We start from the raw sequence: 17,129 nt of genomic DNA, 5'->3' as shown, positions 1-17,129 counted from the left end.
TTGTTTTCAGTCAGCCTTGCTACTATAATCACCTACCTATAGAAGCAAAGTGCTTTCACAGGAGCAGGTGTTTGATAATTCTGAATATTGCATGAAAGACAGCAGCTGAATCTACCTCATAGAGCCAATTGGAATAGCTGACCTACTGCAGAGCTGATTGAATTTTAATGAGTTGAATTATCTCTGAGTTAAGCTGGATGCTATGTTTTTGGTCTGAATAACTTTGCTTATTGCGTAGGTCCAAAGTAGAAATAAACTGCAAAAGAAAATCTGGAAAACAGTTCAAATTGAATTAACTGCTATGTATTAACTGAGATTCAGTTTGCCTGAGCAAAATGTTAATGAAAGCACAAAAAATGTAGACACTGGACTAAGTTTTCCCATTCAAAATCTTTCCTGCTTAGGTTTAAGAAACAAAGGCTCAGGAAGTACAATGACTCGAATGCACTTGTTCTGTATTTCTTTTGTCTCTAATTCCTAATCGGAAGAGTACTGGGGTAATACAAATGTCAGTAAAAGTGGCAGGAAGGCACACAGATGAAATAGTTGGGTCCCAACTAAGAAATTATCTTGAAAGGTGATCAAACTTACTTCATAGCCTAGGGATTAAAACAACATCAGCACTCCATTTTGTGACCATTCTAGATAGGTAGAAGGGAGCTTATCTGGCAGATGAGGATGTTGCTGGTAGAATAGCTAGGAAAGATGAGATAAATTAACCTTACACAAAAAAACCCCGAAGCTTGCATATTAAAATACGTGGAGGAGTCTGATTGTATTATCTTGAAGTACAGTGGCATATTGATTCTGATTTGTCACGGAGTGACCTATGAAAGGATGGAAAGGAAAGCAGGTGGCAGTTGCAGAGTGCTAATAACTTGTTTGGAAATCGTTGCAGTCACCATAACCAAGAAAGCCAGAGGAACAAAAAAAAGCATTAGAGTGCTTTATATACCGATATAAAAATATTTCCTATGCAAATAACAGCATAACGCAGGCTGTTCTTTACAGCATACTTCTGTAAGAACTTCACACAGATATTTGTAGAACCTCCAAGTTGTCTGGATCCTTTTGTTTGCTTGGTTTATTTCTTTATTTACTGAACATTTGAATGCATTCCTGTCCTTTGGTAATAGGGGCATCTGTGCCCATATAAATTTCTTAAGAGGGCATCAGCAGATAAAGCTTTGTTCAGTATGCTTTTAATCAGGATAGTCTTAAATTAAGATACTACTGCAGCTCTGATTTGCTGCATGTTGAATTTTAGATCCTTCAGGGTCATCTGGCGTGCAGTGCTCATGTGGACTTGATTTTTGCTCCAGGTGTCATGAAAATGCATTGATGGCCTTTCAAAGAGAAGGTTCTCTCTAGTTCTCTGTTGGAGTTGGGGAAAACCTGGAAGTCCTTTATACTGGCAAAAATTATTTGTCTGTAGCATAAGTTACTCTGTTTATAACTAACTTGTTCTTTCCATTCATACAGAAGTAGGCTTTTCTCCAGCTGAAGTGGTAAGCTCAGGGCTCTTCTCTAGTGTTCTCATCCAATGATACGAATGATCAGCTTTACCATTCAAAGGTTACTCTCAGTTAACTAGATGCAAGTGTAGACTTCTGAGTTCAGTATCACTTCATCTGAATGACTGCATCAGTTTACTTCTCTGGCAATCTGCAGATTGTCTACCAGTAAACAGCCACCAAACTGAAATGTTGAGCTAAGTTCCACTAATTGTTTCTTGGTGCTATATGAGAAAGCTTTCACATCCTAGCTTTGCAGACTGTTTGGGCAACTACTGATGTGGCTTTTCATAGTGTGAAAAAGAAAGGTTGTAGTTTTCTTTGTGGTGTATTTTTTTTTTTTTTCTTCCCCTGCTGAAACAAGTTTCAGCTAAATAGCAACACATTGTAACTTCTACAAAATGAGATGGCACTGGGCTGTAAAAGCTACCACAAAGCATTTTCTACGTTGAGACAAACGCCAGTATTCGGGACACAGGTGTGCGGGCAGGCCGGTTCTGCCTGGCCCACGGCAACAGCCCGACGATGCTTCAAGGCGACACCCGGACACGGGGCTCGCGCCGTGCTCGCCTCAGCCTTCCTCGGGGCGGGGACCGCTAGCTGCGGCTCGGCCGGGTCCTGGGAAGCCCCGGGAGCTCCCGCCCAGGAGCGGAGCGGTGCTGCGGGGGTACCCGGCAGCCGAAGGGGCAGGGGCAAGCAAAGGCTCCCAGGCTTGCAGAGAAGGAGCCTCTGCCCTCCGGGAGGAGGGAGGCTGCGGCAGCCGCTCTCCCCGAGCCGCGCTGCTTTGTGCTCTCGCACGCAGCCACCTTCGGGGAGGGAGGCGGGGAGGAGCTCAGCCCGGGCGGGCGGCGGCCCCTCCACTGCGCCAACCTGCAGGCGGCTGGAGGCTGCGGCCCCGCCCGGCCTCCGCCTGCACGGGGCCGCCCTCCTCGCGCCGCCGTCCCGCGCGGAGCAGCACGCAGCCGCTCCCCGCGGCAAAGGCGGCAGGCAGCGGCGGCAGGAAGCGCCTTCGTACCCCTCAGTCCTCTCGGTCCGCTGCCTTGTCGTACCTGCAGCCTCTCCTCCTCCCTCCGCCCCTCCTTCCTTCCTTGCTATTCCCCTCTTTTTCCCTTCTCTTCACGTTTTGTGTGTTCTTCTTTTTTTATTATTGTTTTTGCTTTTCTCTTCTTCCCCTTCTCCCCCCCACTTTTTTTTTTTTTTTTTTTTTTTTTTTTTTTTTGACCCTCTTCCTCTAGTGTCCCTTAATTTCCACTTTCTTCTAATTTTTTTCTTTGGACTGTGCCTTGTCATGTCAAGATGGAAGTCAGGCATGACTGGCTTTCCTCATCCCCCCATGAGGGCTTCGAGCAGATGAGGCTGAAGAGCAGACCCAGGGAGCCATCACCTAGCCTCACGAGAGTAGGTGCGAACTTCTACAGCACCGTCAAGCAGCAGGACTACAGTGCCAGCGTCTGGCTGAGGAGGAAAGACAAACTGGAGCATGTAAGCCAGCTTCTATTTCCCTCCCTTCTTTCTTTCCTTCTAGACCTCTATGTGGGTGCTCTAGTAGGCTGTCTCTGTCAGCTTGGGCTCCAGAAGAGAGGTCTTGCGCAAGTGGTTGAGTATGGCATTTCTGAAGTGCTAGAGAAAGGAGCTACTCAGAGGTCCCAGGCTGGTCAGTTCCGAGGTAAAGAGGATGTCAGTGCTGTTCCCAAACCACATGGAAGTTTTTCCCTCAATGGAAATATTTGTGAATGTTCTTGGCTTATTTTTCTGTTCCTCCAAATGTGGGAGGAGAAACATTGGGATGGTGCAGATGGAGGTTAGAGCATTTATCTTGCAGTGTTTATAGTGAAGTTCTATAATTGCCAAATGAAAATAGTTTTTTCTTCTTTTTTTAATTATTATGTGTTTGTGTGGCTTTTTCCTTCCGTCTCCTTCCTGCATAGGACCCTGAAAATGTCAGTCTGTATGGAGTAGAGATTTCTTTCAAGGCATCTATTTTTGCAGCAACAATACATGGCTTAACTAAGTGCGTTTGGAACCATAGTTGAACTGATGCTGTGGGTAACTAGTGAATATTTTATGAGAATTTAAGGTGTTTCTAAGTATTCCTGCCTCGTGATATTTGAAAGCATTTTTCATGTTACTTCTAACAGGAAGGAAATGGATTGAGATGGCATGCATACTGTCTAAGAGTTTTCTGAGTAGCTTATTAGATTAATTCCACTGTTACAGTGTACAGTACAGAACATGAAAGTGGCTGCATGTGTACAGGAATGCAAAAGAATGTGGATGGGTTTGCATAATACAAAAATGTTATCCTTTGTATTGATGAATAACTTGTAATCAGTCACACTGACTTCAAGATGCACAGAAAAATATTTCCTATGACACAGCTACCTGAAGTCTCTTCAGGTAGAAATGTTCTTATTACAAGGATAAATTGTCTTTGTTATATGAAAATCATAAATGGCATAGTATAGTCCTTTAAAGACAAAACCTGAAAAAAACCCTCACTTGAGTGGTTGATAGAGTATCACACTTCCCCTCACCCCACCCCCTCACCCCTTCCCTTGTCTACCCACCAACCTGCAGAATATCTTATCCTTGTTACTGGAATCTTAAATTTGAGTTGTTTATGCTTCTGGGGAAATGAAGAGAACTGATAAACTGTTGGAAATAACACATTTCAAATTTTGACAAAGATATTGAATCCTATCTGCCTTCCCACACGCATTTTTGTGATTTTTTTTCTCATGCTAACAACAATGCTTCACAGTAGTAAGCTTGTAAGGAGAGCATTCTCCCATTGTGAATCAAGAAAGGCCAGTGCATTATCTCAGCACAGCTGATGGCTAAAACACAGGACACACAGCAGTCTGACCTCTGGCTTTTGTGACAGGATTTTGCTATGTGTGCCTACATGTTAATATGTATCAGCAAATGACTGATAATTCATTTGAGGTGGTGGTGAATCTGTTAAGTTTCGTAGCTAAATACTGTTCTGGTAGCTGAATATTTGCATGTTCAAATATCTGCATTTGAAATCAAGTAAGTGTTAGCTTGCTTGAGGATGACCAAGTGCTAAACCTTTATTTTGGGAGGCTTTTTTTTGTTTGTTTGTTTGTCATTGGGATCTTTGGGTATTTAGTCACGGAAATTATCTTGAATAACCCTGCAGCATTAGTGTGAAAAGCTTTTTCTGCTATCACTTGAATACAAATGCATGTTCTTCTGGGGATTTCCCTCTCATTTGATCCAGTTATTTTTATTTCCAGACCATACTTGAACCATGGAAAAAAATATATCTATAACATTAATATTTCTCTCTTTCAATGAAGTATTTCATTGGCACTTATTGTGAATACCCTGCAGTGTGTTAGATGTGCCAACTTCAAGTATGTGAAAATATTGTTGTGATTTAAAGTAACTGCATTAGTCCTGAGTGTTGTAACAGACAAGGTGTTGGATATGTTCCCTTAATGAATGTGAATAAAACATGTATTAATTTCTAGATTGCATTTTGCTTATACACTTCTCTTGCAAGATTATTTTCTGTTTCAGATAAATCTTCAAGAGCTTCAGTATTTTACTACCAAAGAAATTACTTTCTACACCCCGCTCTTCCAGCCCCAAAGACAAACCTATTAATTAGAATTGCATTGCTTTGAATGGTGTAGGCATTGATGGATGATAGCTTATGGCCAATATTGGATGATGATGTTGTACAAGCTACAAGGTAGATGGCAGTCATGAAAAACTTTTCATTGCAGCCCCTCACCCTCCTATGCTTTCCTTGAGCTAATTACATTGCTTGATACCTACAAAAAATCAATATGCAAGGAGTGAGCATTCACATGGGCACCTATGTTTTGAAAGTACGTCGTCATAAATTTGATGGGTGATGGTGGGTGTAGGCAAAAGAAGTTGCATATAGTTATAGTGAATACAGGTATTCCGTAAGACTTGTGGAAAGATTTTTTTTTATTTTTTTTTATTTTTTTTTTTGCCTCATTGAAATTCTCTTAAATTGACCTCGTTGTGGTTGTAATGGGGATAAAATTATGCCGGTATATTTTGAATGCTATTTCCAGTAAATTCTGGTAGACCACAATAGATAAAATGTATTGATTTTCGTTAAAGTGAGTGGCATGACTTATTCATATGTGACATTTATGAATTCATATATAGTTTGAGGGACCGAAAAACATTTTCTGAAGTCGATTTTCAAATATGCGTACATAATATGAAAAACCTCAAATGCACAGTTTGCTTCTGGATTGCAAAACAAAGTTGGAGATTTTGGTGTTGCTTCTTTTAAATGGGTCTAAATTTGAAGAGTGTAGTGAAGAGGTTCAAAATTCAACTGTTGCCATAACGTTTCAAATGCTAAAAGCCAAGATGTTGAGATGCACAGATGTGATACAGTTTCTTTAAGTTATTTTATGCTTCATTATTGACTGACTGTGGAAGTCAAAAGGTGAAACGTATTGCTGGCATCTTGCTAACTGTTCTTACATTAAATGACCTTCATACAATGTTTCATCACTGGTTGGTTTTTCATAAGGATTATCTTTACTGCAAATAAGAGTAATGCAATCCATGCCACACAGGTTCTGAGCGCAGCTTGATGGTTTTCTCCTTTGAACTCAAATGATATCTTTAAGACTGTAGGACTGCTTTAACATGCTTAAAGAACACACCAGTGAGCAGGTTTTGTTGAAGTGAGGCCTCTATATACCTCTGTTGTAGCCAAATTTATATGTTAACAGAGAAAACAGAGGTCTGAGGAACTTTGCAGATGTGACCACAGTGATGCTGCAGATGTTTGACTGGTATTTCTGCAGAGCTCAGGTTGTTTAAATTCAGAGCGCCTGCTTCAGCTGGTTCCAAATGCCTTTTGTGAAGTCATTTGTCTGCTGCTGGAAATAACTGGACTAGAAACTGTTATGTGAAAAACTGTCTCCTTTTGCATAGCATTTGTTTGTCTCTGGTGTTGTCTTCTTAATCAGATGTGACTTGGGTAAGAAGGAGAGAACATGATAGAGAGGAATAATGACTAACAGGCTTTTAGCTGGTGGGAGTTACCTAGATCTAATTTAATTTGCAGCCATATCTGTGCATCTTTCAATAATGATAAATATTGGACAGCAGCTTTTGTAGGAGCTCAGCAAAAGAGATTCTAAGTACCTTCACCTGTAAAAGAGAACATAAGTAATAACATTAAAAAAGAGACTTTTTAAATCTAGCACAGATATGCTTCAAGCATATACTCTTTTCTTATTACAAATACAGATACAACTTCTCAAATATTAGCAATCTTCCTTTAAACTTTTAAAGTTACTTGGTTACTCAACTGTGTTTAAAAAAAAAAAAAAAAAAATCTTCCATTTTTTTTGAATCAGATTCAAACATTTGTGTTGCTGGGAGACCTGGCACTAGAAGATTTGTACCTTCTTGGACATGCTCAATCTGTTACCTTTAATATAGCCATAATGAGGAAAAAATTTTGATAGGTCTTGCATCATCTCTTGTTTTTAAGTAAATTCTAATTAAGTGCAAAATCAACGCTGGGATTTTCAGATTCGAAATGCTCTTTTGCTAGGGGAGTTGTCTTGACCAGTTGGTGCTGTGCAGTTGATCAGCATACTGCTGTCCCTTTGGCTGCGTTATTATTTGTGGAGGAAGGAGGTGATAAGGCAGAGAGAGGGCAATGCTGTACGGCAACAAAGGCAAGTATCCAGCAGCACTGTGAATTGTCTTAGACCTAGCATGTCTGTAGTACTTCTCAGAGCCTTGTGGCCAAGTAAAAAATGAAATGCATTCCAAGGATGGTGGAAGATACTGTTTGCACAATAATACGTAAGCAGAGAAGGTGAATGTAGCTTAATGCACTCCTGTTACTTGGTTTACAATTCAAAGCCAAGCCAAGTCACTTTAGCATAAGGGAGAAAATTAAAAGAATCTGAATTGGAATTTAGAAAACTATTCCACATTCTTCCAAAACTTCCTGCTGTGAATGCAAACTCATTGGAGTTTTCTTGGGGTTCTTTTTTTGGGAAGGTGAGGGTTTGGGGGGAGTTTGTAAATTAGGTAATTTTCATTAGGAAAGAATAAGTAATGGAATAACATTGGATACCAGGAAGTACTCCTTACATGAAGCTACATAAATGGAGACCATTCATAGGAGTCAGAGGTGTTGGTTTAGAAGCTTTTCATGGTAGATTAGAATTCCAAATACTTATCTGGTCCTGGAGATTGATATCTATATTTAGATTTTATCATTAAAGTCAAGAGATCAAACTCCATTACGTAGAGTGATTTTTGGTTCTTTCTCTACAAAAAGCTGACATTTGGAGTCCCCTGGCTGTACCAGTGTCATTAGCATGTGTTGATGTCCCTGCTGAAGTAGCAGCACAGGGTTATCTTCCCTGCTGTCAGGTGGACTGGAGAGGTTCTTCTGTAGAAATGTTTGTTTTTTTTTTTAAGAGAAAAAGAACCATTCAGAAAAGCATGGAAAAGGGGAGATAAAGATGCATGAACAGTAGAGAGAAAATACTGAGTAGTTTTAGGGTAGAAAATGTGAAAGAGTTCAAATTCCCCATGCTACTTGAAAAATAGAGTGATGTCTCTGGATTTACAGAGGAAAGAATTGACTTGTGTGGTTACCATACATAAACGTAATTGCATGTTCTAAAGAATGAAAATATGATACCTAGTAGTTCATTTTTCTAGTTGTGGTGAGTTGATTTTGGCTGGTTGTTAGATACCCACCGAGATGCTTTCCAGTCCTTCAACGTGAACAGGGAAAAAGTAAGATTAGGAAGCCCACAGATTAAAATGAAGACAGGGAGTTCTCTTAACAGATGTAATCATAGACAATACAAACTCGGGGGTAGTTAATTTGCTGCCAATTAAGAAGAGAGTAGGATAGTGAGAAAGAAATCTAATCATCTTGCGTCTCTCTCTTTCCTGCTGTTGACTTTGCTCTTTTGTTCTTCCTTCACGTGCTTTTCCACCCACTGGCAGTGGAGGGTAGGATCTCTGTCCAGTGTGTAACTCTGCTATCTCTGCTGTTCCTTCCTCCTCATACTTTTCACCTGGTCTGATGTGGGCTTGCTTCCATGGGATGCATTCCTTCAGGGGAAGAGGCATGAGAACGTGTTACTAGACTATGTGACCTGTATGCCTAGGTTTCCAGTATGAGGAATAAGGAATACGTAACTGGATGCCACCTTATCTGGTGGGGATGCAGTTGAACCACTTATTGAGAATTGAGGCCATCCCATATTCAGGTGTTATAGAAGCAGCAAGTTAACCTGCTGTTCTCTCAAAGAGAGCTGAAGAGTGAGTTTATTGTGACTGTGATCGTCTTATTGTGATTTAGTAGGCAAGAGGGCCACTCAGGTGAAAGTGAAGAAATACATGCAAGGAGTTAGAACTTCTGGTTCAGAAGGAGAACGAGGGAATTGATGCCACTCTGGTACAACTGATGAATTAATTTGATCTGTCATTTCTTATCAGATTATAGTTTTGTTCCTGGTTTTTTGGATGCGTATCTATCAAAACTTGCTTTGACTGTTATTTAGTATTCACAATTCTTTGAGTTTTTATAAAGAAACAGAATTAGAGTGTTTTCATGATGTTTTGGATAATTTTTTTATACTGTGTTGAGTAATTTCACTATATAGGTAATGCCTTGCCTTGGACAGAGAAATATCAAAGGTGTTTTTAGCATTGCTTCATTGACTTGTTCTTTGAACATAACCACAAATAAACCTATTCTCCCATTTCTCTAGATGAAGTATTCAGTGTTTATAGACAGTGGAGTCGTACATTATTAATTCTTATTAAAACCAAGAATTTCAAAAAGCATAGCTACTACTATTTCTGCCTGCATGATGTCAACATCATCAGCAGCTTGTTTTACAAATTATTCAATTGTTGTAGTTCAAATTATAGTCTTTCTGCTTTAATTTTGTTGCTATTCGTATTTCACTATTTACAGTTACAATAAAATGTTTAATAGGTTAAAAAAAAGAGCTAATGTTTTTGAGAATTGCTGCTAATAAAGCAAAGAGCAATTCAGATAATTCCTACCGTTCTGATAAATTAGGCTGAATTTCCCCAAGGCATTTTATGCCATTTGGAACAGAACCAAATGTGGAGCAGTGCTGAGAAGGGGATTTTGTCAGTGATTGATTGTAAGGCTATCAGTCTCAAGTTTAACTTTCGTGATCGTGTTGACACCAAAGTAAAGGCAAATTTACTTGCTAACAATTCTGTGAATGTTAGTATTTGTTGTAAAAAGCCTAACAGAATGAGAAATATGATTTTTTTGTTGCTGTTGGTTTTTTTTGTTTTTTTTGGTTTTTTTTTTGGACATATGTAAGAGTTAGCAATCTCTCCAGCATGGTGTCTCAGTAGGGCTCTCAGTATTACAGAAGAATTGTGCTGCTGCTCATTAAGTTCCTTGTCTGATCCTTCCTAGGCAGGGTTGGTTTGTTGGTTTTTTTAATTTATTTTATTTTAATAAGGTATTACATATGCTGTACCGACTTCAGGCGTTACTTCAGTGGAGGCTCCCTACTAAACTTTGAGAATGATGTCAAAGATAACAGTGATTTGAAGGCTACTTTCTCAATGCTGTTTGTGCGCTTCTGCTTAGATTTGTCCCAGAGCTATGGTAAGGTCTCCATTGGCTTTGCTGTTATGGATTTCAGTTGTATATAACTCCTTGAGAGAAGACTATGGATCAGCTCAGCTATTATGAGTTTAAGGCAAAAAAATGAAAGTGCCCTTGAAGTATGTGAAGCAGATAAAGGAGAAGTCTGGCTTAAGCTAGTTGCCGGGTAACTTACATAGAACAATTCCCTGTTAGCATGGGAAAAAGTCCATTAAAGGCTATGAAATGGGAGGTTTGCTGATTGTAATAGATGAGATATAAGAAATTGTAAGGTTTATGAAAGTATGCAGGAAATGAGGTAAATGACAAGTAGGTCAAAGTCCTCTTTAGAGTGTTTCAGAGTGAGGAATGTGGAAAGAGATCAAACAAGTGTATTTGAACTTTCCCTTAGCTGGAAGAAGAGTGAATTAATGGATATTTAAGGGTATCTCAGAAAAACAAGACTATTTGTGAAATGCTTTCTTTGCTTCCTGTTAGACTGTGTACTTCTGGTCCTAATTAGGAAGTGTGGGTGAAAAAGTGTCCACCAGGCTTAAGAAATAATAATTAAAAATATCACTTTTAATAATTTAAAAATATCACTTTAATGATAACAGGAATTATCTTTTTGTATGTGTTATGTGCTCATTTATGTAGAGATACGTGGGTGATTTAAGGACAGGGAATAAAAAAAAACAAAAAACAAAAAACAACTATTGCCTCACAAACAACTGTGGAAAATGAATGAGGTGAGCAAAGAGTGCATGAATGTGACTGGTGTCTGTAACAGAGACTTGTCAAGTTCTGCTAATTCTACATGGTTGTTTACTAGGGGACGAATGATCACCCATTAAGTTTTACTCCTGGAACACTATGAAAAGAAATCAAGTGATCAGATGATCTATAGGAACTTAGAATTAGCATCTTTCCTGAGGCTTTCTTGTGACTGCGGACAGAAGCTGCCCTGTGGTTAGCTGTTTGATTGGCGGTGATGATGCAGCCCATGATATGCTGGGAAGATGAGTGGAATGGAACTAAGGTGGGGCTGACTCTGTCAGTTTGCTTTAGGACCTGAACAACTCTAAGAGCCTGTGCAGTGCGATGAGTGAGCGTTTTCTGTCCCTGTAAATGGAAGTTGATGTTCATTTGTAACCTTGTGCTGCTCCTTCACTGTTACCTTTTGGAATGAAGTTCTTCAAAGCTTTTGAGCAAATGATTGGCTGAGGTAGCCATCGTATTTTTTTTTCCTTTCTTCTCCTAAATCAGAATCTCAGATAACTTCTTCCTGCTCACTAGATAAAATGTTATGGCCTGTAATAATGTGTTTAGCATAGCTTCATCATTAGAGTTTATAGGACTTTCTGCTGACATTAGTGGTCTTTTGATGCCTTGCAGAAAAAGCTGTTTCCCTGGTTTTTCAGCAGAATATGTAATGTATATGTAAATACATATTCTAGTAGGGTAGTGAGCTTCTCCTTCCCATAGAGGTGGCTTCAGTCACAGTCTGAAGTATTTGCTACACTGTTTTATTTATTCATGTGTCTTTTCATGAAAAAACAGCACTCTTCAGAAAGAGTCAACCTGGGCTGTTTGCTAGATAAAAAGTCATTTGCACTCAGACTCCTGTAAGTGCTGCTTGAAACAGTACTGTATGGAGCGTCTTCTGTGCTGCCTCTGTTGTATCTGTAATTTCTACATCTCTAAGAAGATGCATCTTTACAGTAAGTTGTGTTGCATAACTGAGGACTTCATAGTCGCCCTGGTTGGTGCAGATGATTGGGATGTTTGAAGGAAACGTAACTTAAAAATGGCTTAAAACAAGTGAACATAAAAGGATATTGATGAATGATGCCCTGAAATTTAAACATTATCTTAAAGTTCTTTTGTAGTGATATATTTGTGTAATGTGACTGTTGCCAAATCTGCCATGCTGAAGGTTGGCATGTATTTGGGATGCCGTGAGCACAAAAAGATCATAAATATATCAAATGCTGTTTTAGGCCCCTGTGGGGACTGTGATTTATTGTTTGAACAGTGACATTTCTTTTGAGCGTAAGGAGAAACAAAGTCACTTAAGTGTTTTTGAAAATGTTACCCCTTTAAACAATGCACTTGTCTTTGTAAGCTTTTGTCTCTGCTGACTTTTCTTTCAGTTCCCTGTTGGGCATGTGGCAGGCAGATAGCACCTAGCCCTTTGTATTGCTTTATTCCATTTCATGTGGTGTTCTTCTGTCTGAGGTTGGTTCTCTTGGTTCAGGTGCAGCAAACTCCTGTGGAAAGCTGGAATATACCAGTCTCTCTTCTCTGGATGTATTGCATATGGTCTTGATATGCATCAGCCTAAACAAGTTCATTTCTGCAACTGTATGACAACTGAAACTTTAGACTGAAATCTCAATTTTTAAATATATATAGTTTTAAGTTTGTCTACTTTATTCACCTGGCCTGTGTTGCTGAGTCTGTTCCAAGCAATCTGTTTGGTTCTAAGTAATTGTTGCTTCTTATCCAGTTTCAAAAAATCTGCCGTTGTCAACGGTTTAAGGGCTGGTTCGGCCCGGTTCCGTGACGAGCGGGGTGGAGGGATCTGCAGATCCGTGCCTCCGGAAAAAAAGGAAACAGGAGACCCCAAAATAATTAAAACAGTGGCACCGATCTGAGGAGAAACAAACTAATTTACTAAGTATATTATCGGAATGCAAGATAACACACTATAATACAATATAATCAGAATTGAAGCTAATAAATCAAATATAATGAGAGAGAGAATGTCCAAAAGGTGGATAGGCCTCACCACAACGCTGAGATGCGCAGTTCAGTTGAGCAGCGGGGAGACGGGAGCAGCATCCACGACGAAGGGCAGGCAAGAAAGAGAAATCAGGTGACCTTGCCAGGAGTTAAACCTCCTCTCCCTGACCGCAAGGTCCCCTGGGGAATGTAGTTCTTCTTCTCTTCAGGGCAGGTACCCAGGACTTGAGCATTGACAGTTAAAGTCCCAGTGCCCCACATGATGTTATGATGTGGAATACCAAAAGCCAAAAATCACAAAACCATGACAGCCGTGTTGTACAATTATTTCCCTTTTTACTTTTCCAGGGATACTGTTACCTACTTTAACCAATTTACTTGCCCAAATCAAGACTCTTTTTTTTTTACTGCTGTAATTTTGTCTCATTGCTTCTTCCATGAAGCTGATGATTACTTTTTTAATACCCTAATCCATGCTTCACATCCCCCCCCGCCCCTCCCTCTGACTTGTCTGGGAAGTCCACAGCCCTATTTTAGGTATTGCGTGTCACCTCCCAGCTGGATTTTTTTTGTGTAGAGCTCCCACTGAAGATTCGGCGAGTGAAATAATTTTGTAAGTTCTACATATATGTTCTATCACAAGGGTTATATCTAAGTCTTGAACTGCAGGATAACACTTTCTGAAGATCTTAAGTGACTTAAGCTCATAAATCTTGAATTTGCACTTATGAAAACCCTGAATTTACAGTGAAAATGGAAGGTTTGAATTGCGTGCCAACCTTGTGAATATCTAATAATTTAAAAGGCCACAATTACATGAAGTTTTTGATACAAGTGTGGTTTTTGTTATGCCAACCAGCAGTGAATTCTTTCAGAAAATCCTCTCCTTGTAATTAAATGAAAGCTTGGATGTTTTCAGTGAGCGGAAATAAAAGCAACAGTACCATTGTATATTGAAGGGAACAAGAAAAATTGTTCTGAGTCTTATGAAATCTTTTTCCTGAGCAAGGGATCCCATACTTCTTATTTTTCAGATGTAGGTAACGGAGTGCTTCTTTGAAGCTAGTTTGTGCAGGTAGTAAGTAGGATTTCTTCTGATCTGAGCAGCAGTCTAAAACAGATATAGAAACGCTTGCTTGTTGTGGGAGCAATACTGTATGTTAATACTTCATGATTTAGAAGCCACAGTGCACAAGAAACACATGAAGTATTTGAAATATCTAAGCTTTCTCAGGCTACCTCTGTACTTGATGATAGAAATATAGAAGCTCAGCTAAGTGTTTTGTTTTTGCTGACTTTCTTTTTTAAAAAAACGCTTTCCTTAAATAGGGGGAGGGATACATAGAATCACAAGGTTGAATCATCTAGTCCAACCATCCTCCCATCACCACTGCTACCACAAGCCACTAAACCAAATCTCACAGCTCCTCATCCAGACACCTCTTGAACACTGCCAGGGACAATGACTCCACCACCTCTCTGGGCAGCCATTCCAGTGCCTGACCACTCTCTGAGAGAAAAAGTTTTTTCCTTGTGTCTGATCTAAGCCTCCTCTGGTACAACTTGTGGCCATTTCCTCGGGTCCTGTTTGTTGCCTGGGAGAAGAGGCCAAACCCCTTCTCATCACGACCTCCTGTCAGGAAGTAATAGAGTGCAATGAGCCTCTTCTCCAGACTGAACAATCCCAGCTCCCTCAGCCACTCCTCATAAGACTTATGCTCCAGACCCCTCACCAGTTTCTTCACCCTTCTCTAGAAACGTTCCAGGGCCTCAATGTCTTTTGTTTTTTGTAGTGAGGGGCCCAGAACTGAGCACAGTACTCAAGATGTGGCCTCACCAGTGCTTACAGGAGAATGTTTACCCCCCTGCTCCTGCTGGCCACACTATTTCTAATGCAGGCCAGGATGCCGTTGCTCTCTTGGCCACCTGTGCGCACTGTTGGCTCATGTTCAGCTGAGCATCAACCAACACCCCCAGGTCCCTTCTTAAAAAGGCACAGAGATTCCTTTGTAGTAAGAATAATTGGAGGACTATATTTGAGCTCTTGCTGTTATTTATTTATTTATTTATTAAAAGATTTTCCCCACCAACTGGCTGGGATTTTTAAAGTGTTTGTTTTTTCAGTATTTGGAAGCGGAACATTTTTCATAAGAACCTTTAGAAACAGTTGTTGCTATGTTTTATCCTTTTATTCTGTTTGATATTAAATGTCCTCAGTTTACTTCTGGATGTTGTGAATTTTTGATAGTATAATTGGGTAATTTCTTCAGGTTCTGAGTACAGAAGTTCCACCTTGAGTATAGTGGTTTGAGGAACCAGCTACTGCTGAGAGTTCAATTATTGCCACCATTATTGCCTTCCCAAAATATAATTCCAAATAATGGTTGCATGTCTAATTAGGGACTTCGTGATGATGTGATGATGTAATGTTAAAAACAACATAACCATTGGTATTGGAGAAGTTGTTGTCTGTATTAGGGTGGTGATAGAAACACAGAAGCTCTTTCAAGGCCTCAGAAAGGAGAACATCAGGTTGTCCAATTAAGCCAGTGAGAGCTATTGGATTAGAGAGCAAATCTAAAGAGAAGAACTGCTGTGAAAGAACTTTGGGCCAAAGTTTTTTTATCAGATACAAAGTTATTTTTCAGATACAAAAGCCAAACCTCAAATCTGTTATAGGGTATTAGCTTGGTATTTTTGTGTAAGTAATTAGAAATAGGGTTGTTGTCTTTTTTGGTATTTGCTTTTTTTCTGTTCTTTGGCATGGTCACTTAAAAGGTGAACTGTGATTTCACCTGAAGGCTCTGGCTGAGATGAAACTCTGTCATGAATGTCCATGTATAAACTCCCTCAACTGCAGGCTACACTTCTTCTGATGGAGCCCTGGGTACGGTTTGTTTTCTGGACTGTGAGGGCATCTTGCTGGCTCATATCCTTATTATAGCTTGCCGTCCACCAAACCTCCAACTCCTTTTTGGCATTGCTGTGTATTAGCAAGGTATATGAGAATGTTTATGTGGCTTTTTTTTTTTTTAACATAATAAAAGAACAGATATTTGAACCACTTATTCTGATTCTAGGACGTGTGGAGTCATTGGTTCATTTAACTAGCTTATGTTAGATTTAAATAAGGAGTATGGAAGCTACATAGACCACTTAAGGAAAAAAAATAAAAATGAAGTGTTTTAGACTGAACGTAGAGGCAACTCTTGCTTTTCAAATGCCAGAGGTATTGTAATCGAACTGTGTCAGAGTTCTAATGCAGTCCCACTTCAGTACACTAGTTCTTTGGTAGCTTTTACTGTTTTAAAATCCTTATTTATTTACAAATCTGTGTACAACTGGATACAAATAATATGTCTTTATCTTATTTTATTTTATTTTTTAAAAACACATGCAGAGAGTCATTGATTCTGAGATAGGCATGCTAGCACACTTGAGGTAATCATTTTGCAAGTATTCACTTGCACAAATATTTCTGAAGCTTTTTTCCTGGTGAAAAAAGAAAAGCCCACTCTAAATGTATGTATGTATGAATATCACCTGAAAACAGGTAAAATGGATTAAAAGTTATATATTGATTTTGATATGTAGCTGTCTTACTAGTTTGTTTAACCATACTGATTCTGAACTGTAGGGTTTTTTCTTTCTGCGCTCCTTATTCCAGGTAAATTGCAATTGATTCATGTCAGTACTCAAGTAGTTTTTATACTGCTTTGCAGTGGAAAACTACTTTGAAAATAAAATAGTCTTGAAGGTTCTACGACTATGGAAATGAAATAACTATTGTTTATTCAATGCACATCTTTCCAATTTCTTGAAGGATTATAAGGGAGTCAGTCACAGAGCATTGCTAATGTCAAGATAGACATTAGCAACATTTTCTGCTTTCCTCTTGTCCACAGAGTTGATCATTGCATACAGAAAGCAACCATTTTCACTTTGTAATCCCCCCCATCCCTTAGTCAAGATAGCTCATGTTAATCAGGTTTGCTCTAGAGAAGGAAAGGGATGTAAATTCCTCCCTTCTACCTGTCCTTCAGTACATCTAGCTATTACCTTCTCAAGATGACTCCCTTATTAAACTGTTGCAATTTGTCTGCTATGCTGATGGAGAGACTTAGGGACTCTGTTTGAAATTAATTTTTTTTTTTTGCAGTAGAGATAGGAATAACTAACAATAGAAGTGCTACTTTGATACTGAAGACTGTGACTGTTTCCTT

General features: G+C 39.4%; 1 protein-coding gene across 5 annotated transcripts in view; it reads left to right on the top strand.

The window, feature by feature from the left end:
• The window catches only part of PLD5 (phospholipase D family member 5), a 227,113-nt gene that overhangs the window by 23,159 nt on the left and 186,825 nt on the right, over positions 1 to 17,129 (top strand). For 3 of the 5 annotated variants that reach the window (XM_048936320.1, XM_048936317.1, XM_048936316.1), the window contains exon 2: positions 2,811 to 2,996. The exons of the other annotated variants lie outside the window; for them this stretch is intronic. In XM_048936320.1, coding sequence (XP_048792277.1) covers positions 2,811 to 2,996 — 186 coding nt within the window. The remainder of the gene's footprint in view (positions 1 to 2,810; positions 2,997 to 17,129) is intronic. 5 annotated transcript variants of the gene reach the window in all.

This window comes from Lagopus muta, chromosome 2 (assembly GCF_023343835.1).
Source record: "Lagopus muta isolate bLagMut1 chromosome 2, bLagMut1 primary, whole genome shotgun sequence".
Classification (NCBI taxonomy): Eukaryota; Metazoa; Chordata; class Aves; order Galliformes; family Phasianidae; genus Lagopus; species Lagopus muta.
Note: the sequence above shows the minus strand (reverse complement) of the source record. Positions and strands in the feature narration are given on the sequence as shown.